Here is a 26,957-nt window from a genome sequence, read left to right on the forward strand (position 1 = left end):
ACATACTTACTTTTTATATTTTTATATTAAGATACAATGCAATACGATTGTAACCTTAATTTTACATTACTATGTCATTTCTGAAGGAGAAATTATTTAAAAATGACAATCAGTGATAGTTTCCATACTGATCGTATTGTCCGAGGCATCTGTATCTCCCTGTGAGCAGATAATATAATCTGCTTTAATCACAGGACAGATAATCTTAGTCTTTTCAATATTCTTTTGGTGTCCCGGCAGTCAGTGGTGGCCCGTCAGGGCCTGCAAAGCCTCTGCTGGCCTAAACAGAATCAGTTAGCTGTTAATGTGTATGTGACAGTACAGCCCTTCACCATCTCAGTGCCTAATGCTACCCTCTTGTGGTTTTAGTGTGGTCACAATGGATGATATACACTCAGTCGCCGCTTCCTTACAGTAGGTACACTTGTACAATCTAATCATATAATCAAATACAAATGCCATGCATCTCTACGAAGCTTATAATTATGTCAGGCGCCGCTTGCGTATGTAAATGTGAAGGACAACAATTTAGAATAATGCAGACCAATCAAACGCCACCTTTAACTACGACCTCAATTATCAACATACCCGAGTTTGGACATTTCTGACAATGTCACCGTTTGTGTCAATGTACCGATTCCTCGATCCCATGAAAACAGTTTTTAATTCTGTTTACACGACATTGGGGTGTAAAACACAGGAAAACACCAAGGGCCAAAATGTTTCATTTCAAATAACAGAGGCCCTCAAATTGTAAACATAAAATCTGACATTTACATGGAATAAGTCCTTGGTAATGAACGGACAACTGCCTTCATGATAAACGTAAGTCCAGTGTGAAATAAAACAAAGCACCATTTAAAAAACAGTTTTATTGCATCAATGCTTACTCATGACTTTTGTACAGATTTCCGTATTTACAATTTCACAATTATTATGCCTCTAATAAATAGTACAACTAAAAGTCTTTCTAGTCTACATGTTTAAATATTGCACATGCAAAGTATGTATAGAGTGTGCTTGTCAAACACATATGCTATGTTATTAGCTATGTACATGGTTGAAAAACAGAAACACCTGGAATCCAATCACATGCTACTGTAGACACACTGTTTCCCATCCAAAATAAAACTCTTTAAACATGCAACCTTGCTGCAGGGAAAGGGGCAGTTTGAATTGACTCAACCGTAACCACAGTTATACTAAAAATAAAATTCAAAAGACAAATATAAAACACTTCTCCGGTTAACCACTACATGCAAGCAGTGACTAGCTGTGAATTCAGTGTGACATCTCCACCACTAATGCAAGATTGAAAGATACAAACATAAAAATAAAATCAGTGTCACCTTTTCAGATGTAAAATAAACAGAACCAGTGTGATCTACAAGGTTTTGTAGACTGCTTTTGCACAAAATGCTTTTTCATTAGTCTCTGAAATGTAACTATTCATCTGTGAATGAAACCTTTTTACAGATTCAAAAGGACCTTTTTTTTTCTGCTATAGGCAAGAAATGCATCGTGTTCAAACACAAGTGCTGCTCTACCCCGCTGTGTTGGTAGATCAAAGTCAACATACACACATAGAAATACTCATATTTTAACATTTAGGATCAACAATTGCCAGACCTTGTGAATACAACGCTGTGAGAGTCATCACATCGCCACAGTGCTAAGAGATGGACAAACACAAACACTGCAGTGGGACAACAGCATGGACAACGTGATCCCACTTCACCTCTAGATGGCACTCTCGCACAAACCTACAGCCCTCTTTTCATTTTACTGAAATACATGACAGGTACAGTGCAGAAAAAAATATTAAAAACAACAGGAAGAAATCAAATCCTACATGAGTGATCTTGTGTTTCCATGTAGGAACAGGGACAATTATATTACATTGTGTTGTCTGGTTCACCTCTGCGGTGGTTCTATGGCTTTGGCAAGTGTTGAGAGAAGGCAGAAGAGGTCTGACGCATTTGTAATAAATCAGCCGCTTCTCTATCTGCTGATCTTCCTCCCTGCACGTCTGAACCCGGGTGAGCAGAGAGCACCGACAGTCATGCGCACACAGAGATACTGTACACCTTCGGCGGGACACTTGAGACACTTCCGACGTGGGGTTACGGTATTTACAAAAGACAGACTTGATCGCATGCACTTGATAACATGGGTGTTTCTGACCCCCTCCCTGGCTGGGTTCACATGTTGAGATGAGAGTCAGTGCAGGAGTTCAGAGCCGACCTCAGCGGAAATCAAGGCGCGTCTTGAAATCCTTCAGTGCTGTGAGAAAGTTTGCAATCAGAATTCACATGGTTCAAAATTCTTTATCTGTAGTCTACTATCACACAACACGACCAGTTTCAAAATGATAATAAAGTTAATATGGTGACTGCTAACAATTCTTTTGAGCATTTCTGCTTGAAAAAACCTTATGCAGACGGCAAAAAGTGTAGGAAACTTGAGGGGAGTCAACTTTTCACAGCACTAAGTTATAATTCATTAACTTGTTTAGTTGGGATTTAATTAAAGATGTCAAAAACAAAATCCACCCTAAAACACTGACACTGTTAATAAATGCTGTGTTGGTTTCTCAGATGATGTGGCATAACATACATTTTCCAACTAATGCGAAAAATGTCCAAGTATCAATGAGATGTTCCTCAGGAATAAAGTGTAAAAGCATCATTTAGCCACGGCACCAACATACGAACACGCTGCGAGACATACTGCAGCTCAAAGGTTCAATTCCGGTTTGACGAACTGGAGAACTTTTTGCTAGTTCGATCTTACCATTGTCATCGAATGTGATCATTTCACACTTGTTCTCTGAGGATTGTCAAAAGTAATTTGGGGAAAAGCAGGAAATCAACAACTAAGGCAGAAGTAGACAAGGCAGACAGAGGAAGTTGAATTAAATCACCTTGCAATAAAAACTTGAGTGCACTGAACACCACAGGTAGATGAAACACAGTATAACAGTGTGAACAGTGAAAGGGTGGATTTTTTTGGACACAAACATTTTCTTTGCACCTGAACAGTGTTCAGACTTTCAAAACTTCGGTGTTCTTTCATGAATAATCCAAGGCCAACACACAAGCCCAGAGTTCAACATTTTGTGTTCGCTCGACTGCCTGGTGTGTAGAGCTGATGAACCGATGCCAGCACCTCATACCAGCCCACAGATGCAGCGGTTGAAAATAGAAAGTCAGAGAGCTTCAGCATCGTAGCACCACAGGCGCTACAGGAGCTGTGGCCTGACGGCGTACGCGGATCCTTCCACTTGAGTGGCGGCGAGGTCTGTCATCATGCTTCCAGGAACTATAATGAGGGGGCTATTGTTCCCTTTCAGAGCCCCTGCAGCCCTGGTGGCTTATCAGACTCCTGGTGGGTGACGGATCCACAGTCACATCTGGCCTACTGGAAAAGCAAGCAGCTCTGAACTCCTGCACTCAATCAGAATTTTTTTTTTCTTGTGTAATTTAAATTTTTTTTTTATTGCATCAGGGAAACAGACACGACAGAGTTATTATGTGTAATGTCAGCCCTTGAGTGTCCCTGTCAGGGTAAAGGGGGAGGAGTCCTGCGCGACTCCTCGTGCTGGCTTCACGGTTTCGTTGGACGTCGGGTGGAGAGGTGCCACTCGTTCGGAAAAAGTGAGAATAGTCTTGAAAATGGATTTTGTCATGGGTTATTTTAACGCAATTCCTTGTAGTTCTTTTCCTATCAAAAGGGATATGACCTCACCCACTGGCATGCACATGCAGGCTGGCTCAAATCCCCCCCTCCCCCCCCCCGCTCACAGTGGGCGCAGCTACTCCATGCCGTTCCTCAGCATCTGATTGGCCGCGATGAGCATGACGCTGATGATGAACGCCATGGCGAAGGCGCAGATGAGGCTTTTCCTCACGCACGTCTGACGGTTCTTCTTCGAAGGGTGAACTGAAAGAGAAACGAGGAGGAGACAAACGGAAGGCGCCAGTTTAAAAGATGCAGACACCTCTGTCTCTGACATCAATCTGTCATTATCTGCACCCTGAGAAAGAATAGAAAAGACGGAGGGTGCACATTTGGTGTGGGTTATTTACACTGTGTTTACTCCTTCATAAATTCTGAAGATTTATTAATGGCAGAGAAAGTATAAGTCAGCAGTGAAAAAGTTAGAGGGGCCCACATCTCTAAAACTAAGACAACAAGCTGCCAAACCTTTGCACAGCAAACATGTCATTCATGAACTCAGGTTACTTTCTAATTGAGCCGTGCACCACAAGAACATACGGCAAAGTAGAAATGTTCCACTGTGGCTGCGACCAAAGGAAATAAACTTGAGTTGTGAGCTCACACGAGTGTTGCCGGGCAGAATTAACAGCTCCGCTCTAAATACCATCTGAATGAGCAGCGGGTTGCTGGGAAGTGATCAGCGGAGAGGGACACTGAGGTGAGTGTCACAGTTCACAGGACCAGACTGATTTTACAGCACAAACCCCGGCTAGTTTGGAAGCTTTACAGTGTACTGCAGAATGGGAATGTTTAAACTATGAATTATATAACACATTAGAATGGACAGTAAATCCAGTCCTACTCGGCCTGTGAAAGCAGTTGTATAATGTCTCCTGCATCTCTAGTGGGAGTTTTAGAAAGTCTGATAAAATAAATCTCTGCTCGTACATAGGACTCAAAAATCTAAACACTATTATGCAACTAAATAGCAATTTAATTGCTATTATGCTACAATAGAATGCAGTTGTAGCTCATTTGCTGTGCAAGAAGAGCATAGCAAAACAAAAACAGTGGTGCATTACTGTGCAGTTTTTGAACTTGGATCAGAAAGAATGTAAACAGCAGCAACTAAACAATTGTGGACGACATCTCAACATTATATATTCAACATTAGGGAAACAGGGGGCAGGTCTAACGATAGCCTCTAGTTGCATTATGGAAAATGCAGGATCGAGCACATTTGGAGCTTGACCTCTTTTAGGGTCTCGGGGTGACCCCGAATAGTCCGCTATTGGACGATTCGGTCTAAAGAGCCCGATTTGACTGCCAACACAGTCGAATCGTCACAACGACGGGAAGTGTGGTCGTGAAACTGTAACCAAATGTCATTTATCAATGACATTTGGTTATTTCAAAATCAAAGAATAGGCCGACATTCATCAATTAAGAACACTCACGCAAGAACATAGCACTATCAAAGACCTAGATATATTTTTAATTTATAAACGGTTCCCTAAATTCAGCTGGGGAGGCGCATATAAAACTCTGTTTGCGGCTTGTCTCTCTCTTCTGTTGACTGTCCCTTAGCCTCCCCTTCGTTTAGATATACAAAGGTTAAACAGAGTGGGATTAGTGAGCAAGAAAAAATAAAATATTCGATGATCAGTTGACGATGGGCAAGACATGATAAGATTCTGCTATGTAAATTCATAGTTAGGGGACACTTTTACATTTTTTTGTTGTCCCCATAGATAATAGAAGAGCATTGCTAAATTGCTGGAGTACCCTTATAATTTTATCTATATGAAAAAAAGATTAATAATCTTCATCAGATGTTGACAAACTCCTGTTATTTTATTAAAGCTAGAATTGCAGTTAAAAAAATTCCCTGCAATAACATCCTACCTTCATGACGGTGTTAAGGTTCGATTTTTGTTTGAACTGTGTGCCGATTAATTGTGGCATTGCATTCTGTTCTATTATTTAAAGTCTCACGCTTCAGCAAAATCCACTTCAAAACTATCAATTGTTTGTCTCCATAACACCCCCCTTAAAAGAAGGAATAATGGGGGTGCAAGTAAATGACAGCATGTTGCACTTGAGGACATTATATAAAGAACCGAAGCTGACAAATTGACACAACAGCCGTCCAGGCTCTCTCTATGCGATCAACCTTCAGGTTCAATCAACCTCTGGCACCGACCGATAACTCAGCAGCTCTGCCTGAAATGATTGTACCAGGGCCGCGGTAATGAGTGGAGCTGGGCCAATGACCAACAGCTACATGGCTCACACTCTCACTTGCTCTATTTATTACTCTCAAATCAAGAAGCGGTGAGATCATTAAAAGTGCTTCTTGACTGCTGTTCCAAAGGAAATGAAATGTGGAAAGTGGGACGGAGATTGCTACATCTTTCTTGGCTTGGGCGCTGAGGCCGTGTGTCAATAGTTGGCATTCTCCAATTGAAAAAAAAGACTATTCCAGACTCTCACATCATATAAAACACGACGTGATGGAATCTTCAGCCAAATGGATTATCTAACAATGAGATTTCAGCCAAGAAAGGTTATGTAACTCAACACTGGATGACCATTTTTTCTTGATTGGCATTTGTACACAAGCAATATTGAGTATGTTTTTAACCTGAATTTAACAACGGTGGTTTCGCTAAGAATAAACATCTTTTTTTAGGCTCACAGTTACTCACATTCACACTTTGAATCTGGTTAGTACAACTACAGGCTCGTCTATTGGCCATTGGCACCACAGATTGGTCAGTTTCACCCTACCTACGGGTCTGGGAATTGAACCTGGGATCTCCCAGTCACAAATCGCTTTCATAATTTTGCGGCCACAGCTGCTGTGACACAACACAAGCATCTACCTATAATACTGACTGTTATTGAGTGCTACAATCATATTTTCTTAAACCAAGCTAAACCATCTGGGATGAGATTATGCAACTGACTTATAAATCAAACTTTTCAATAATGTACCAGAAGGTTTGTGTCATTTTCTTGATACTTAAGCAGCTAGTTTAATTTTGTAGTAGACCTATAGTTGTATAAGTCAGGGTGAGTTGAACAGGGTGTCAATGGAAAGAGCATGTGTTCAGCTGCAAGCTGGACTGTGGAGATGGAGGAGAGTTGTGGTCTAGACATTAGTTCTCAGTCCAGTCGCCTGAACCTGCTGTCAGCCTCATAAAACACCTCCTCAGCTGCCCAAAGTAACTACACCACTGCCAAATATCCACAAAGGATTTTCTTCAGTGGACTACTGTGGCCATGAAGGTAATGAGCTGTATGCTGGTTTCCAAGCTGCTGACTTATGGCTGTCTACCAGTGGTGGGCCGTCGGGGCCAGCAAGGCCTTCTCTGCTGGCCTAGACAGAATCACAAAGTTATAGCTATTTTATAATTTTTCATAAATACACTACATGTATTATAATTATTTTTCCCCATTATCTTATTTTCTCATTGCACAGCTACTGTGTTCCTCAGTTGCTCTGCTTCCAGTGCAGCTTGTTTTAAGTAGAGCTTTTATCCAATCAGATTTCACCTCTGTGTCTCTGGGTAAGAAGAGAGCCCAAAAGAGAGGTCAAATTCTGCATTCAACAAACTGAAGGACATGGCTAATTATGATGCAAAATGATGTCATCAGACCTTTTAGGTTGCAATGTTACTTTCCCTACCATAGCCAAGGCTTAAGCCGCCCTACTGTGCCTCCAGTTGGCTTTACCTGATATTCTTACCCTAAACCTAACTAATCTCACTCCTCATGCCTAAACCTAACCAGCCCAACCAATGAAGGCAACAAGTAATAAGAGGCAGAGTGGTGGGTCATACCTTCACCACTAGGAAATAAAAATGGGAAGGTCCAATGACGTCATTCTGCATAATAATTAGCCATGTGCTTCTGTTTGTTGCATGGAGAGTTTGTGTTTTAGGAGCATTGGGCATTTGGAAACAATGGCCGTTGTTTTCAAGATAACGGTCTGTCGGTCGAATAGGATCTTTTTCGGTTAATTCAACAATGGGCACCAATGTTAAACACATCACCTCATGTGCTCGAGAAGATTTTGCTGCACTCAGAACATCAATAGCAAATGATACATGTATGTACATGAAAAAGTTGTTAAAATCATGCAGGTGCACATCAACAACATGCACAATAAGAACATATTGCTAAGACGGGGGCCCTCAAATCTATGCACCTGCATGGCAGCTGTGACATTCATGGATCAAAGTTGATTTCCACACTTGCGTCTGGCTGCCAGACGCTCCCTGGACAGCTGCTGCTCCGGCACGTTTCTCTGCGCTTTCTGCTTTTGGTGCAATTCGTTCAGGAATTAATCATTGCTTGGTGAACTTCTATGGATCAGTGGTCGGATCCTGTATTCTGTTGTTTTTCAGCCGCACAACATATTGATTCCAGAGTGAGTTGAAGCCAGAGGGGAAATCAAGTGCTTCAATATGCTGCCTCATATAGCAGTAAGCTGAAGCAAGAAGCACCAGAGTAGAATGATGAATCACGCTCTGTTTGAATCTCACTATGACAAAATGTATTGATTTCTGCGTGACTGAGCACATTTTGGTGTCCCTGTGTGTGGCAGGTGGTACTCGTGGACCTTGAGGCTAACAGATCTGATTGCTCCATATGATCCTGCAGTGGTTCCTCTTCATCATCATAAACCCAATAGGAACATCATGTTGTCATCACTCCACACCAGTTTTTAAGACCCCGATAAAGTGCCGGCGCAATCTGTGTCCATTGACAGTGTTGGGCAAAGTCAATCCCCCCACGACAGGCCAGATTCACCGAGCATCATTTTAGCCAAAAGAAGACATATAAACAACCTTGACTCGAATGAAAATCTCAGTGCTGGAATTTTCAATTTTTCAATTCATGGAATTTCACACTCACAGTATTATTAATTCTGCAAACACAAGGACTGAATAACAAAGTAGTTACGGACCCTGCACGACCATGCTGCCTTCAGGACGTGTGGGAACGGGGAAAGTTATGACTCAGCCTTTCCTACATCCAAAATTCATGTGATTAGTGTCTGGACGAAATGGACGGCAGTGCAATTTTCTTAGGCTGCCTCTCAGAGCACCATGTCATCAGTCACAGTACGCACGCAATAAATAATGTCACATACGACAGCTGAACATTTTTTGTCAGTGTGACATTTCTACTTACATTTCTGCAGCATTAGTCAGCTCCGAAAATACGAAAAAGACGGGCAGACAACAGAAACAAACAAACAGAGTGAACAGAGGGACGTGTTGAGGGGGCAGTGAGAGTTAATGAATTAAAGTAACATGGTTTATTTTAACGCATCTATTGCTGTTGCTTAACAGAAACACGGCATCTGCTCAGCTCCAGCCAAATGGATGCTTCTCAACATAGTGCCGTGCACATATGTTATTAATACGGAACTGGACAGCATACTGGGCGCTGTGGCACTAAGTTACTGTTTTCTATTTAACTGTAATTGCTTTATGTAAATTCAAGTGCTTTTTAGTCTCTTCTCATTTCGATGAATTTCGTTCTGTCAAGACCTTAAAAACTCAAAGACTCAGAGGGCTGACTCACTGAATCTGAATTCAAACCAGGCGTGTGAAAACAAAAACACTGTATTGTAAATAAAATTGTATTAAAATAGAATTTGTTTGAAAGAAATTACTACATTTCCCATTTGTACAGTAAGAGAGTGAAAAAGTCCTGGAATACCCCCCTGCTGCTCTGATCCATGAATCTTGGATAGCAAGTTTTTGCAGAGCGAGGTCATGCATATTTCATCCGCGTCACTTCTGAACCGGTGACCAGCTGACGGCAGTCACCCCCAAACGCCCCGAATCAATAAACCAGCAGATGTGCTGTGACACCGTGGATTGATGAGAAAGCTGTCTTCCTGACTGCATGGATTACTTTCTCTCCTGCGCCGACACACACACACACACACACACACACACACACACACACACACACACACACACACACACACACACACACACACACACACACACACACACACACACACACACACACACACACACACACACACACACACACGTCTGTGTGTAAAGTTAGCTCAGGGACTTTCGCTCACCTCCCTCAAACTCTGTCTGACAGTTCCCAGAGTTCTGCTTTAGGCTCTCTTCCTCGTTGATGATGATGTTCTCAATGTCCTTCATGGTCAGGTGGTCGCGGAAGGCGTAAAACAGGATGTGTTTCAGCTCCTCCAGGGTGATTCTCTGCATGTCGAACTGCAGGAAGAGATGGATGAGAGGAGGAGATTTAAAAAAAAAAAAGAAAAGAGAGAGAGACTGTTTTTCTTTCACTAAAGAAACGGTGTGCTACTGCAGTCAGGCAGCGTGACATATTAACCGAAACAACATTTTTAAACAAAATGTTATTAGAGTCGTCATATACACATACATGAAATGTAACTCCTGCTTTTAACCCATCCCTAGCTCATTGGGAGCAGTGAGCTGCTGAGAAGCGCCCGGGGAGCAGTCAGGGGTTCAGTGTCTTGCTCAGGGACACTTCGGCAAAAGGACATGTAGCAGCCAAGGATCGAATCGCCGAACTTGCGGTTGCCGGAGGACCCTCTCTACCCATTGAGCCACGGCCGCGAACAACTAACTCACGTATTCATGTGACTCGACTCTCCCACAGTTTTAGGGACGAGTGTGCAAGCTTCAGTACAACAACACAGAGAATAACACCGGGTCTTGAAGCTGTGCGCACAAAGATCTTACATTCAGGTTTTGCTGCCAATACAATAAATAACTATAATAATTCTTTCACAATGCACATCACAGCGCGCCTCACAGACGCCGCTCTAATGCGTTCACTTTAATCAGAGCGTCGCACAAAGTTGATGCGTTGATTAAATTGAATGCACTGGAGTTATAGCCAGAACAGGATTGATGTGTTGTTCAGTTTGAACACACACACACACACACACACACACACACACACACACACACACACACACACACACACACACACACACACACACACACACACACACACACACACACACACACACACACACACACACCTTACCGAGAGCAACTGTGCAAAGTTGTCAGAAGTTCAGAGAAGCCTCTTGACACGAGGAAGACCTTTTTTTTGGCCTTTGATCGCATGCTCGACAGCAACACTTCGCTTCACGCTCGACAGCATTAACAACAAGTGATATTATTTTCTATGTATAAGGTGCTTGAAAGAAGCAATACAATTAGGCCAAAAGGGTTAGAGAGAGAATGTGACACGAACCGGTCTGAGAACGAGTTCAATATCATCACAGTGTCCAGAAGCAGTCGAAAGGACTGAATTCCTCTTAATCACTCTGAATGTTGGCAAACATACCCTCTCATATTGACTTACTCAATAAACACAACTCATTTTACCAGGCTATTGCTAAATGCTCTTTGCTGTAAACACCAGATACTGCAGTAGTTGATACTGTCATTGTGTCATGATGATTTAAAGTGATACAACAGAATTAGCAAATCTCTCTCCCTTATCTAAAGCTGTAGGTGTGACAGGAACCTTTTTGACAGGTTTTAGTAAGAGGGATATACAAAACAAGAAGACATCGTCAGAAGTGACCTCACACAGTGGAGGACGGGGAAGTCTGACTCCTGATTGGTCTGAAATTCTGAGACAAAAACATTGAGTCTAATCTGTTACATCTAGTCAAATCTTCCAACACTGCTTTAAATAAAAAACAAGTGAAAAGAGAAAAGACAGGGCCTTAGATGAATGAACTTGCAAAGGACAAACTTAACGGTTCTTAACAGTTTGTATTACTTTTGAAATGAGTTTTGTCTGGGGTGTAAAAGCAGAAAGACCTCAGTTCACGCAGCTCCAGAGTGCGTCCACAGATTGAAATGGATGTTCTGGCTCTGTGACACAAGCTGGTGATTATATTTGTGGAATGGCCTCGAGTTATGTTTTACAGGTGGAAGAGAAGCAAATGTTATAAATTCCTGATGGTAAAAAAAAAAAAAAACACTTTTCAAACCCCAGAGTGCGTATGTAGCACTCTGCAATATTGCACTGAATGATGAACAGAGAAGGATAACATTCACTGGACGTCCTGGCAAACCCACTGGGTACATAATTACATTAATATCTGAATAAATCACAGTGGACATGAATCCCATTTACCATCGATACCATTTGTTATCTCTTCAACTCAGAGGGAGCTAATGAACGCACACAAACCAATCACGCCTTAAATGTTAATCGGCCGTCATGGAGATTAATTATCAAAGCTAATTAAAAGTTGGGGATCAATGTTTCATCTTTGGTTTGCCGGATCATTAATCAAAGGAAAGTAAGTAAATGTTGGCAAAACAAAGGTAAAATAAAAAGGTACGTAATAATAGAATCATAAATCAATAAATATACTTTAGCGGAACGTAAATTAAGAGCACAAGAAATTGTCCATATGTCAGCTGCACGGTCAACGGTCTGGCAGAAAGCCCTGGAGACAAACTTCTCACATATGCGTTGCCAGTTGATCCTAATTAGGGGGTAAACACCATGCCAAAAACCATAAAAGAGCATCAGACTGCACCGCCGAAAAGTTGAGAGAATTAAGTCAAGAATACACAAACAAAAGTAGAAAGAGGGTGGCTCAAAATGCTAAATAATACATTTTTACTGGCATTTGTAGTGGAAAAAAAGATGAATGGGATGTAGCGGCACCGCATTTATTTCAGAAGTGTGTGTTTGTGGGGCGACAACTTAACCGCTATTTTCTTCTCCACTGCGATCGCCAACATCTGATCTGATCTGAGTGCATCCACCTTCACTCTCTTTGTCACTCAACTGCCCACCCACTACGCACACATTACACTATACTCTTATAACGACGATGCTATATGTAACATGTGGACTGCACTTTAAACCCGGCATTGGGCCATTTTCGCCAGGCCTACTGAGAGCATCAGAGCTCGCACACGGCATTTAACAAGTTGTTTTGTTCATCTCCTCTCGTTGGTAATGAGGGACAGGGTCCTTGATGCTATGTATTTAAGTGCTAGTACGTTTTGGTAGTGTTTATTTATTTTAAAAGACCACAATGCGTCCAATTCTAGAAACATGCAACTCACATGTTCTGTGTGCGTATAATTGTCCATTTCTATCTGTCCCATCATGTGCAACAGCATAAACGGATGTTTTGTCTTGTGTCAGAAACAGGTGAGTTGTCCCAGAGCTGTTTATTTCTCCTCTTGGCGAACGCAGACAGAATAAAAACGCTAACCAATCCTTAAAGAGATCCAACCTGGGAGATCCTGCAGCATCTGCTGCTTAAAGTTACAGCCAGCTGTTGTGTCACTACTCCCCAAGCGAGACGGGTTGGCGGCCTCATTGTGTTTATTCGACCTCCGCGCAACCTCGCTGCTCCTAACGACGCCATCGCCGGTGGACATCGAGAGGCTAGCCGAGCTTCATTTGCCGAGGAAGCGAGGGACGAGCCGGAGGACAGATTAATTCACAGAGCTCTCCGGTGGCAGATAAGAAAAAGCCATTTTATTTTCCCTTTCCACATCACATCGACCTGCTCAGACTATATTCACATTTGAGTGTGGAGTGACCTTTACGGGAGAGTGTGGTGAAAGAAAGGGGAGTGGAAAAGAAGGATGCCTGCAGACCTGAAGTGATTTAGACAAATAAAAAAGATCTTTAGCTGGACACCCGGTGTTGTGTGACCTTCACTTTTATACTGAACCCCATGCACAGACAGGAAAACTTCAGTAGTCTTCTTTGTCCCACAATCTTCACAGAAGTTCAGTCTGAAGTGTTATGACCTGCAGTGGTTAAAACTCGCATGGAGCCTCGTAGTGAAATACCACAGAATCACAGAGAGTGATGTAAGGGTGATGGAGATTCATATGGTCTCTAAAATCTCTCCTCTCTGAACTGATTTACTTATTAATCTGTCAGTATTAAAAAGAGATTTCACAACATCAACAAGATATAGAAGACTCCAACTCTAATCTATGATACCTGAGAAGCCACTGGTCGGATTTTGATGAAACTGAATGTAATACGTCTTTGTCTTTGTTCTGATTGACAGGAAAGAATCTGTGTCAAAGTGACGGCAAATTTCTACAAAATGATCTGGGAGACATGACATCACAGATGCAGAATTCATATTTTTAGCCAACATTAATAATGGTCAAAATACCACAATGTTATGTCTTAAAACCACCAGTTCAGGTTTGGTGACAGTTGGCAGGAATGATGGTTGGCCCACTTCAGGCCGGAAACAGTTAACTAATATGACTTCACATCATTGTTTTTTGTAAAAACTATACTATAATAATATTGCATTGACATAAGTTTACAGCTTATTAACAGAACGCAGCACGATTGAGATGTCACCATGGCACTAAAGCCCCTTTACCAACGGACAAACCCTCTTCGCTTACAATCAGAAACTTCCCGAACACACAGCAAAATAAGAAGAAAAGACAAATTACAGGCAGAGGGCAGAGTCTCTATAGACAGACACCACCACACACTTCTAGTGGGTCATAAGTAATGATTGAGAGGGATTCTTTTTTTAAGAAAATGTATGTAATGCATACCATTCTCAAAGCCAGACTCCAGTCAGACAACAGTCATTTCATCTCGCTGACAATCGAAGCACTCTCCATTCAAACCCCAAAGAAACTAAATAAAACTCATAAAAACTCTTCTTTGTTAGTCTTTCCACTGTTCTAATAATCACCAACTCTGGTTTGAGAGTTTGAAACAGAGTTTGAACAAGTAACAGATATGAAACTAGTAACCACAAATGAACTGTCCCTGTATTCCCTGCATATAGTGTCGTAGAATATTTCTATGTTAATCGGGAGAAGAGAGTGTTATTCGCAAATCAAAATAATCCAAGTCTCCAAATCATTCAAAGTTGTCCTGTTTAAGGGTATAAGAATACAAATGCTCGTTGTCAGATGGACTGTTTTCATTCTATCATCTGCATTTCATATTGTCTTCTCAAACTGCATCACGTACTTTGTCATGCTCTGTGACTGGAGACTATGGGAGCCTGTGATGCAAGACAAATCTCCATGGGAACAGATGAGAAGTACTAAAAACATTATAAATTTAAACAATCTCTTCACCTCAGTATCAGTGAAAATCCAATGAAACCCTAATTACCATAAGAATAATCAAGCTCAATCTAAGGAGAAGCATTGAGTTTGATTTTCTCACCCAGGCAGAACACTGTCCTTGGATTAAACCATGATTCTTTTTCCGATTTTCCTCAATCAATTGCGAGCCTGTTCTTCACACTGCAAAGTGAATTTAGGGGTTGAAGATAAGGAAGTGTAGTCACTGCAAAGAGAAAGCTCTGTACTTCTCCACACTTGTAAATGAGGCGTGTTCAGCTCCTCACACATTCAAGCGGTGAGAAGGTGCCCAGAGCCAGCATCCATCCATCTGCTGAGTTCAGCCCGCTGCATTACAGCCAAATTACACAGCTCCAGATAAATCTCTGCACACACTGTAGAATCCAATTATATGCATTTGCTAATCTAAACTCTAACGCAATGGGCTGGCAAGTATTTAGTTTTTAAAGTGGCAGAAATATTAATGCATTTGAAAACATGCTGCAGCTGGGGACTAGCTTGTGCTAGAAAGTCACTGGATTTGAAAGCACAACAATCGCTAGCTACAGACATCTCAACAAGTCCCTAATACTCTCTTTGTTGAATATGCCGTCTCTTTAAATCTGCCACTAAAGGATCGAAAGTTAATTTTGGAAAAGTGTGAAGTGGTGTTTGGCAGGGATCTAATTGCAGTTCAGTATCCATCAGTGTTCTTTTCTTTATTGCGAGTCACCCTGAGAGTTCTAACGGATAACATGATCTCTAGATGTTGTCCCCGTGTGTTTGAATGGAAAGCGGATACAGCTCTGAAGCAGACGAGAGGATTTCATAAAAGCTTGACAGCCAAGGGAAACAAAGTGACAAGTGTATTACAGAAATCTAATATTTTCACGGGGTAAACAAAGGTTTGTAAATTAAACACCAACCTACGAACTTACACCGACACCTGGGGAGAAATCTGAAGCTGTAAGAAAATCGTTGAATCCTGTGAAATCAGTTGGTCCTCTGGCACAAGGACACATGAAGTCTCAGCCTACACAGTGCTGCTGGAAGGAATGTGTAGGCTTTTCACGACCGCAAATATAACATCAAAACAATCTGGACTTCTGAACCGATGTTGACGACAATGTGGGTAATGGCAGACTACACTCAGGTCTTTTGGTCTTGTCCCATCTTGCAGCTTTTCTGTACTGACATTCAAGCCGCCACTGAGAGTATATTAGGATTTGATATTGAGTTAATTTGTCTCTCTCTCTATGTAGGGAACATATCAAAGGAGCTGGGTATTAAAGACAATTATTCACCAAAAATTAGGTAGCAAGCAAAGCTTCTTAAAGAGCCTCCCACACTGAACCAACGGATAGATATTGTAAATAGCATAGTATAGAATATATACCATTCAGTTTAAGATTACAGAAGGAAAAAGGGGAGGACTAGACTAAATGGGATAGACTAGATACCTGACTAATGACGTGTCTGACAATAGTAAATACAATAGTGAAACAGCTGACTATAAAGAAAGGAATCCGTCAGTCTGGCTCTGTTCCTCTTTCTCATATCCCAAGAACCACTCATCTGGTCTACTTCACACTTGGTGGGTGTTTTGCTGGGGACCACATGGAGTGCTTTGTTGAATTCAGTGCAATTTGGACACCTTCAATATGAATAAACTTCAAAAAACAAGCAAACAGCCTCCGCGTAGCAGCGAGGGTAGGAGCTTGCAGGGCTCTGCGGATTGAGCATGTTGTGCTGTAGGCAGCGATGCCGGGAGTCAAACAATAGGGACGTTCTGAACGCGCACTGTACTAGCAAACGTGAATGAAAAGGAACCTTTTTTTAAAAGGCCACACAGTGCTGCATAAGATCACACTGACGATATTGAGATGAGATTTAGATGTGAACAATACCTGTATATACAGTTATATCTTTATGACTGCACTACATTGTCAGAAGATGAAAAATGTGTTGCTGGAAGAAAAATAAAAATATTATCCAAGAAAGTTGATTTGTCATCCAGGACTCTTACAGCTATCAATTTAACATGTCCTTTAGATTTTGTGCAGACCTTTGCTTGCATCACCATCCAGTCAGGAGCGAGGAAAAGAAAACCCCTGTTAAATCTCCCAATAAATATTTGTCCATAAACTTGAATGGGAGGTTCTACCCATCATCACACACACAGCGAAGGTTAACAAGCGGAGGTTTTGACAGCCAGTAAGCCAGGACCCCATCAGCTGCTGCAAAAAGATGTAAAGTCATGACTCGTCATTACTCAATTCGTTCCAACCGTCTCCGAGCTATCGCTTTTTCAGGACAACCCTCTCGCAAACCTTTCCACTGCTTACAGCCGGTAATATTTATTGCCGGCACATTTATTATTTACAAAGCAGCCTCTTGCATTATTCACAGCATCTGAATCTGCTCCAGAGTTTTCCCACAACGATACTTCTCAGTCCCAAGAATATACATCTCCGACTCTAAGATACTTGTCTCAGCTTTTTGCTCGGTCTTAAAGTTTGTGTATTTGCAAACTGTGCAGTCTGTTGTCTACAAAGTGTACAAATGTGTTCCTCTTCATCTGTGATGTCCTGTTGCTTACACACCTGAAGTTCGTTAGATTGTTCATATCTATCCACATCGATGTCACCAAAACAAATTCCAGCACATTTATTGTTCAAAACCTGTATTAACCTGAATATGAATAATCTAACCTGGAAATGAACGACAACCTCTCAACAATCACATGACTGCACATCATACACTGTAACTGTGTACTGCATTACTGCAGACTTTTCATAGTACCTGCCATAAGTAACGAAGCCAGACTAAGTGTTGTATAGACATCACGTATTCCCCGTTCCTTATGTCGAACATGCACACCTTCTTTCCTTGTATAATAGTCAGCATCTTTATCGGTCTCTGCCTACCCAACCACCCGAAAGACTACGAGAAATTTATGTCTCAATTACCGCTGCGTCAACCAGCCGTCAAATGGCCAAAGATGAATTGAGACAAAGGAAAACATAACAAGGGTTACAACAGGGATAAAATGTAATGGAGGCTCACATCTCGAACAAGTCACTGGAGCGCTGGAAGTGACAGAAACATCGGCCACACGGGGCATTGATGGGAAATGTCTTGTACTTTGATTCTTATGGACAAAACCGTTACACATTCAGGCCCTGAGGAAAAGCACACAGACCTCTCTGTTGAGGTCTCAAACATCTGCGCTCCACTGTGAACACTGTAATGGAGTTAATGCCCTGTGACCGACAAATGGTAAACACAAACAATAACTTGCAGTCACGGGCAACTTCATCTTAAGTAATTTTGTTGCTTCCTCAGGCACAGGCACACAACTTGAGTATTGAACAGTATTGTCAGGGAATCCTTCAAGGGAATTTGAATCTCAGCACAGATTCACTCCCTTTGCATTCTGTTTTCTTTTGCTGCAAGCACTCTGACACAAAGCGATTTGCATCAGCAAATCAAAAGAATAGCAACTTTTAGATGGCTTAACTTGGAGGCAATTTGAGGAGAGCAAGGCATGACGGGGAACTGCCTAAAGCCACTGAGAAGGCTATCAATAGCCAATTACAGTTAGTTTGCTTAATCAAGGAGAAATTACTCCCATTAACCCCTGGAGTGAAGCAGGCTAGAGGAGCTGCCTGAGGTTCACGGACCTCATTAGCGGGATCTATATACCCTGTCTCATGTAATGTAATGCTTTTACTGAAGAAGAATGAAGAACAGATGAGAGAGAAGGCAAAAGAGATGGTGAATAGTAAAATGAGTTGTCGACAGCAAGGGACACACAGAGGACTGAAGAGGTGGAGGGAAAAATGGGAGTAAAAATTAATTCTAAGCACAATTTTACTTGGAGGTTTAATAATATTTGACTGCAGCTCGATTCCAACCTGAAAAGTATTCAGCACGCAGTTTAATTAAACCCAAAGGGTAACATCAGCTTTTGTCAACAGGACCCAGCCTGGAAACAATGATACAACATACTTCTCATCTTAAACTGGTTGTGTTTTCAATTCGACCAAAAACCTAATAAAAGCCCAGTCCAACCCAAGAGCCCCAGATCTGACTGGCTCACAGAACAGGAGGCATTAAACATCAGTCTCTGAAAGTCAGTTTATTCACCTTTATCCTTCTTTCCTCTTAGAATTTTTAAGACATTGAAGTGAAGACCATTTTTTTCTTTCCTTTCCAAATAAAGGTATAAAAAAACAACAGCAAACATAAGATGCAGGGGAAAGCAGAGAGAAACGTCGACCCACCTGCATATTACATATCTAAAAATCTAAATCGTCTTCACAGAAATGTCACATTAGGTGTTCTGTTTTAGTATGTCGAAGACTGCTTCACCGATGACTCAAAGCCTACACTTAAAAACCAGAGGAAATGAATGCGGGAATTATGAGCTGTAGAAAAAAACTGAACTCAAACTCATCTCAGGAAATGCATACAAACTAAAACGTTAAATGATACATGATGAGCAAAAAGCCTAAACTTTTGAAGTGGTACATCTATATTATCTAAATGCCACCAGCATGTCTGCATATACTCCATAGGAAACAATACACTGGACCATCTTTGCTAAAATATTCCTGGCAGTTACAAATCCCTCTCTTGACCCCACTTTGCACAATCAGTTCATATTTCCCTGCTGCTGCCCGCATATGTCCAGCTGATTAAACGGGCCAAACGATTAAAAAAAAACAGTTAAAAGTGTGGACAGAAGAAGCTTCAGCTGATCTACTGGATGGTGTTGAATGTACAGAATGGTACATGTTAAGGGATGCCGCCAAACAGGAGGATTACATCAAAAAAGCTGCCTTTTGGTCCGGGGACAAGGAAGCATACAGTATCGCTAGAGCAAGGCTGAAAGCTGGGATCGTGGAGGCATCAGGAGAGAAGAGCGAGAGACCTCCACAGTAATTAAGATATGAGTCATGCAATCCAGAATGTCACAGCGACCCCATCATGTGTGAGGTAACTTCGCTAGATGAGCAAAAAACGTTTTACGCTCGCTTCCCACAATAAGCCAAAATATCCACTGAGGATGCCGTCTCCGCTGCCTTCCGCTCAGCCCTCACACATCATGGAAATAATCACTCCTACATCACAATGTTGTTCATCGATTTCAGCTCAGCATTCAATACAGTCTCCCCCATTAAACGGATATAAACGTAGCACTCTGGGCTTTATTACTTCACTCTGCAACTGGTTATTAGACTTCCTCACAAACAGACCCCAGGCAGTTCGGATTGGCAGCAGCACCTCCTCAAGTATAGTTTTAAATAACGGCGTCCCCCAGGGCTTTGTACTCAGCCCCCTCCTGTTCACGCTGTGCACCCACGACTGCTACCCCCGACATTAAGAGAACTCTGTTGTCAAGTTTGCAGATGACACTACAGTCATAAACCGGATTACAAACAACGGTGAGCCTTCATAGAGGGGAAATCAAGTAAATGGTTTAAAGTTTATGGGAATCATCACGAAAATACGTTTAATGTATTTGTCAAGGAAACTTACACCACCGTTCAAAAGTTTGGGGTCACTTATTTCTCAAAGAAAAGCACTGTTTCTTTCAATGAAGATAACATTAAATTAATCAGAAATACACTCTATACATTGTTAATGTGGTTAATGACTATTCTAGGTGGAAACGTCTGGTTTTAATGAACTATCTACATAGGTGTATAGAGGCCCATTTCCAGCAACTATCACTCCAGTGTTCTAATGGTACATTGTGTTTGCTAATCGCCTTAGAAGACTAATTGATGATTAGAAAACCCTTGAAAACAGTTATGCTGGTGAGAGAAGCTATAAAACTGGCCTTCCTTTGAGCTAGTTGAGTATCTGGAGCATCACATTTGTGGGTTGGATTATACTCTCAACATACCAGAAAAAGAGAACTTTCATGTGAATCTCGCCGTCTATTCTTGTTCTTAGGAATGAAGCTGTTCCATGCGAGAAATTGCGAAGAAACTGAAAATTGACACGAAATTGTCTGGGTGACCCCAAACTTTTGAACGGTAGTGTAGGTAACACTTTATAACAATTTATGTTTTATTCTTGATTATAAGCTTGCTTACGAGTACATTGTTTGCATCTTGCAATACATATTGATATGTTTCTTTATGTTTTGTCTATTTACCTTTTCTGTTCAGAAGATAACTGAGACTTGTGGGTTTTGAGGCACTGCTGGCATTTCAATGTCATTTATAAATGCTTTGTAAGGCAGAAATAGTACTCACTTTAGATGAGGTCACACAAAATACTTAACTAACGACTAGTAACTACCTGAATTAATCATGAATTGCAGTATTAATACGCGTTTATAAAGCATATATTAACATAGTCCCTAACCATTAGTGCATATCTAAATCATTATATACGTATATAGTGTATATATAAATGCATGAATAATGAACATCTAAATAAGTTCTTAATCATGGACTTACACTTTATAAATGATGTTATTAATCCTCTACAACTCCTTAATAATTGGTTTGTAATATATATTAAACTTCATTTACAAATGGGGACTCTATCATTTATAAAGTATGAAACCACAATCATGAAACACAATAGACGAGCTTATTAATCAAGAATAAAACATTTATAACTGTTATGAATTGCATACTAATGAGTGTTCATGGAGGAACAATGCTTTATAAATAATGAATTAAGTGTTTAATCATACTTAACTAAGGCTTCATAGTAGGTAGTTATTATAAAGTGTTTGAAACTTAAAAAGGCAAAATTCCTGTGTCAAGTTCTTGTTAAGTTGTACAGAGGAGCAGTAGAAAGCATCCTGTGTGGAAACATTACAAAATGGCATTGGGATGTGCAGAGCTGGACAGCAGGGCTCTACGTCGGGTGATTAAAACCGTCCAGAACATCATTAATACCGATCTACTTTTCTTTCAGTGATAAGGAGGTGCCTATAAAGAGACCAGAGGATATTTAAAGACAATACCCACCCCAGCCACAGCCTGTTCACCCTTCTGCCGTTTGGCAAGAGGTACAGAAATATCATTGGCCGTACCATCGGACTTTCAGAGCAGGCTGTGAGACTCTTTAATTCCTCCTCCACCCCCTACAGATAATAGTTGTTTTTTCTCATGTAGCAAAATGAGACTATAAACTGCATTTTGTTGCACAACCCTGTTGTACAATGACGACAAATAACCTTGTAACCTTGTAATGGTCACCATTCATCATTGCTGTCTGCAGACCTGATGAGACTTTGAAGTACAACTTGGAGAAAAAAAATAGGATAAATCACATCTTAGGTGAGGTTCGCTCACCAAATTAGGCTGTGAAACGATGATCAATGAACAAACAGGCCCATGTCATTTTGTATGCATTAAGCTGACAAATGAGTTTCTACAGCCATCTAAATAAGATTCCACACTGATTACTTTAGTAGATAAAAACTCTAGGAAACCCAGCATGTCAGTATATTATATCAAAAGCATACATTATCTGCCAGTGTGTGTGTGTGTGTGTGTGTGTGTGTGTGTGTGTGTGTGTGTGTGTGTGTGTGTGTGTGTGTGTGTGTGTGTGTGTGTGTGTGTGGGCCCGTCCAAGCATGTGTGTTTTAAGCGACAATGCAGTAATGTGTTGTTGACACTTCCCAGAGCTGCGGCCTGTGTGAGAAAGAGCTGTAGGCGAATTACCGAGGTAGCCGAGCTGACTCACATGTAATTAAAGCTACATGGAACATGAGGAGGAGGGGGTCGGGACCAAAAATGTCACACACTGTACGCGGAAAGAATGGCTCCTCTAAATCATACAGAGGGGTTTCATAAGATGGGGAGGGCAGGCAAAAGGGAGAGACAAAATAAATGAGCTTTTACTTCTCAGGAGGCCTGAGGTGTGTGCTGCTGCTGCTGCTGCTTCTCTGAAGGCAGTAGAACTTCAAACAGCATCGTCCATATTTTCTCTCTCAGCACTGGGAGAAGGAAAGCTATCAGCCTGATTTAACGCAAAAGACTTCGCACTCTCACCACACACACCGACTGCATTTACAGTCACCCTGCATTATGGATAACAGCTCAAATGGTTAAGGTTTAAATCAGGCTAAAGCCTCTTACTGTGCACTGCATATACTCTACGTCCTTTGTGTCTATTTATCCACAGGTACAGAGTTCCTCCGGCTCCCAAAAAGGGAAAAGTCTCCAGACAACCCTATAATAAGGTGATGTGTCCTGGAACCAGAATCAGTGTGTCCAGAAGCAAGGTGACATCAATTACATGTCATATAATGGCATATGTTTGCATACAGTAGTAAACCACTTATACTGCAGTAAATTGATGGCAGCTGCAGCTGTGTATAATGTATACGTCAAAGCCAGTGATCAGTCAGTCAGTCAGAAAAGCAGCAACGTATTAACTGTTTTCACATTTGTGTTATTTTTGTTTCAGGGAAAATCCGGCACCTTTATTTAAAAAAGAAAAAGGGTATCCGGCACCGTTTATGTAGATGTCCAATTGGTGTTGATGGTAAATGTAGCCGATTAAAACAATAAATTCCTCAGTGCGTGCTATTCTGACCCAGAAAAGCAGAGTTCTCCTGCTGCAAAATCTCTTGTTCGTCCTGCATCCAGTGCCCTCGTTTGACGTGACAGAGACGTAGCTGGCGGTAGGACAAACAACAGGCCGCTTGGATTTGTCCCGATGTAGCCAGGGGGGCCTGCTCTAGATGCTGCTCAAAAACAAAACATCGTTCTCTTCGCTTGTAATGCAATCAGTGAAAAAATGATGTTACGGACAAGGGTACATTTCATATTGTTTTACATATGTTTGAGCCAGAGTATATGGCCAAAGAGAGGATGCGGAGAGAGGCTAAGGCTGCTGGTGTAGCAGGGATTGTATAGCCGGTGTAGCGTAGCTCATTTGCAGATAAGCAGAGCCAGTACTTTAGTGTGTAAAAGGACGTAGGGAGTGTGTGGAGGCAATGCGGAGTGAGCAGACAACAGAGAGCTTAAGTTTAGCGGTGAATATATCAAGTGAATGGGCAGTAAAGTTTCACGGTTTGTGCACAAACAAATGCTGCAGCTTTCTCAAGACCAACAGAAGGTTCCTGTGTCTTGTTTACCTGCTGCTGGAGTGGAGTGACGAGGGGCGCATGTCAGAGACGCCGTTGGACAGAAGCTTGCGCACAATGCATCTCGGTACAGAAGCACTGCCGGCACGGCTCCCCCAGCAACAATAGATTAGCTTTCTGGGTAGCGCGCACTGAGTAACCTATTGCTTGAATTGACTACATTTATCATCTACACTGATTGGATATATACATTTTTTTTTTTACTATTATTTAAAATACATGTACAAACTTACATGATATAACAATACAGAGAAAATAGCTTTAGCTCATCTTTCACTTCCCCACTCTTTGTCATTGCCCAGCAATCCCAATGCTGATCCGAGATCGGTTCTGGTACCTGCATTAGTCCCGCCCTGAGCAAAACCATCACAGGTTTGTGCTGAGCCATGTATATGACCAAGCACTAAAGTGGTGTAGATGTGGTGAAAGTTGAGCAGAAATGGTTCAGTCTGCTCTCAAGGAAATTCATGACATCGCTGTGACATGGGGTTTCTTTTACTACTACATTTATTTCTGTATTTTATTTTTTACCTGCTGCTAGAAATCCCAATGCAAAAAACTAAATGTTGCTGAAACACAAAACTAAATGTTAATGGCACCAGTAACTTAATTTAAATAGTCTATCCTCCGCTAAATAAAAATATCAATGAAGACATTTAAAACTACTGTATAGACCAGGGGTGGCCAACCCGCGGCTCGCGAGCCGCATGCGGCTCTTTGCCCGGTTTCATGCGGCTCTTACGTTCATATCGAAGTTTGTATTTGTGTTTTTTTAATGTTCGTGTTCGCTTCGCTTGAGTTAAATACGGTATTTTCGTCAAACGCGCATGTGCGGCCACAGATTACGTTCCTCGTCGACCCATTTAACGCCGAGACGGACTGTTTGAAAGCCCCGCTTTAAGTAAAAATGTAAAAGTCGGACAATTTACAAATATCCGTTGTATCGCGCAAGGCGGAGCTCCTCCCCGATCCGCACGCGCCGCGCACACCTCCACCAGCGTATGTGACAGCAGCAGCAGCAGCCACCCTCCCCGCCGACGAAGAAGGAGCAGCAGCAGCAGCAGCACCCCCCCCCCCCCCCCCGCCGACAACCGGCCCTTTGGGGGCAACCATGATGCTGATGTGGCCCCAGAGCGACAATGAGTTTGACACCCCTGGTGTACACAATGTTCATTGTTGAAAATGACTGGCCTGTGGTCTTAGGAGTCAATTTCTGTCATTATCATATTGGTGTGTGACATTTACAATAAATCTGGCTGAGCAAAGGTATGTGTGTGTGTGAGGAAGGGATAGGGTGATGTTCATGTGTGCCCATGTGTATGATGTGGCTCTTTGCGGTAACACAGTAAAAAATGTGGCTCTTGGTCTCTGACTGGTTGGCCACCCCTGGTATAGACACTGATTTAGACCAAAAATGGCACTGTGAAACTGATCTGGAGGTCATCAGGAATGCAGTGTCTTGACTCACGGTGAGAGTGAAGCCCTCAGAGGAAAGGACTCTGGCCTGGGATTAAAATGATGCCTTTTTTTTCCAATCATAAAAGCACTGTGACGCTTGGCGCAATAGAGACGAATAGACTCATTTTCACTTCGATCGCCCTTCATAACTCACCAGCAAACCTCTGAGCCGAATTCTGAGGATGAGCGCATTAGAGGGACGGCGCTCAAAGGAGATCGGGTTGTTTGAAGGAGGGTGATTAGGTACATGGAAGGAAAGGGAGGGCGTGTGCATGCGTGGGTGGGTGTTGATTATCCGTCTGTAATGTCACGTCTCTGTGCCACCCTCATTGCTATTCAAGGCCATGCCTGGCAAAGGGAATATAATTTTTCTCGCTGCTCTGCCTTCCCAGCAGGCATGTGAATGTCCTTATACTGTGTTTACATCCTGCATGGCAGCCTTGAATCCTCTACAGTCTAGACACCCAGCAGTAGTTTGTCAGAGAAGTACTGGCTCTTCTTATATTACTTGCGTAGAGTTGGACACTTGTCATTTCAGTTACAGCACGTAAATGTTTTAGTTTGGGAAACTTTGATTATGCCTACAACGGTGCGACCAATGAGAGGGAAGAAAGATGATAGTGGAAGACATTAAATTAGAAATATCATTTGGTACCAAAGTAGGCTGATCCAAATACTGTCACATCAGTGTAACCTTGCTGTGATAAGAGGTGGCAATGATGTCTGAATGGCTGCAGGGAGTAAATAGATAATGTGGAGGTGAATGATGAAATCACACCAATCATGGGAGAGGTGTAACAGCACAAATCTGTCATCTTAGAAAGACGCAGCCAGCAGAGGACAAGAAGAGGCAGGAATCACAGGAGGAGGAGCAGCTCAGGTCTAAACATGAAAGAGACTAACTATAAAGGCCTTGCATAGGCAAATCTTTGGCAGTATATTAATATTACAAATAAACAATAATTATTAGGACACCCCTTGTTTGAATTTATCACAGAAATCCATAATTTTGACACCACGTATCATTATTTAATCAGATTATATATTTTTCTGGTGTACGCCGTTTGCAAAATCAAATTCTATAACGCTTATTGTTATTAGTATATGTCTTATTATGATTAAGATTATTTATATGAGTAGTAGTACAGGACTGTCTCAGAAAATTAGAATATTGTGATAAAGTTCTTTATTTTGTGTAATGCAATTAAAAAAACAAAAATGTCATGCATTCTGGATTCATTACAAATCAACTGAAATATTGCAAGCCTTTTATTCTTTTAATATTGCTGATTATGGCTTACAGCTTAAGAAAACTCAAATATCCTATCTCTAAATATTAGAATATCATGAAAAAGTATACTAGTAGGGTATTCAACTAATCACTTGAATCGTCTAATTAACTCGAAACACCTGCAAGGGTTTCCTGAGCCTTGAAAAACACTCAGCTTGGTTCAGTAAACTAAATCACACGTATGGGGATTATCACAATATTCTAATTTTCTGAGACA

At 41.6% G+C, this 26,957-nt stretch overlaps 1 protein-coding gene across 1 annotated transcript in view; it reads right to left on the bottom strand.

The window, feature by feature from the left end:
• Positions 1–3,814: 3,814 nt before the first annotated feature.
• Positions 3,815–26,957, bottom strand: part of LOC306701297 (calcium-binding protein 8-like) — a gene marked incomplete at both ends in the record, with an annotated part of 61,571 nt that continues 38,428 nt past the window's right edge. Inside the window, 2 exons of the mRNA XM_079166569.1 lie at positions 3,815–3,942; positions 9,836–9,992. Coding sequence (XP_079022695.1) covers positions 3,815–3,942; positions 9,836–9,992 — 285 coding nt within the window. The remainder of the gene's footprint in view (positions 3,943–9,835; positions 9,993–26,957) is intronic.

This window comes from Pholis gunnellus (genome assembly GCF_910591455.1).
Source record: "Pholis gunnellus genome assembly, chromosome: 9".
In the NCBI taxonomy this organism is placed as follows: Eukaryota; Metazoa; Chordata; class Actinopteri; order Perciformes; family Pholidae; genus Pholis; species Pholis gunnellus.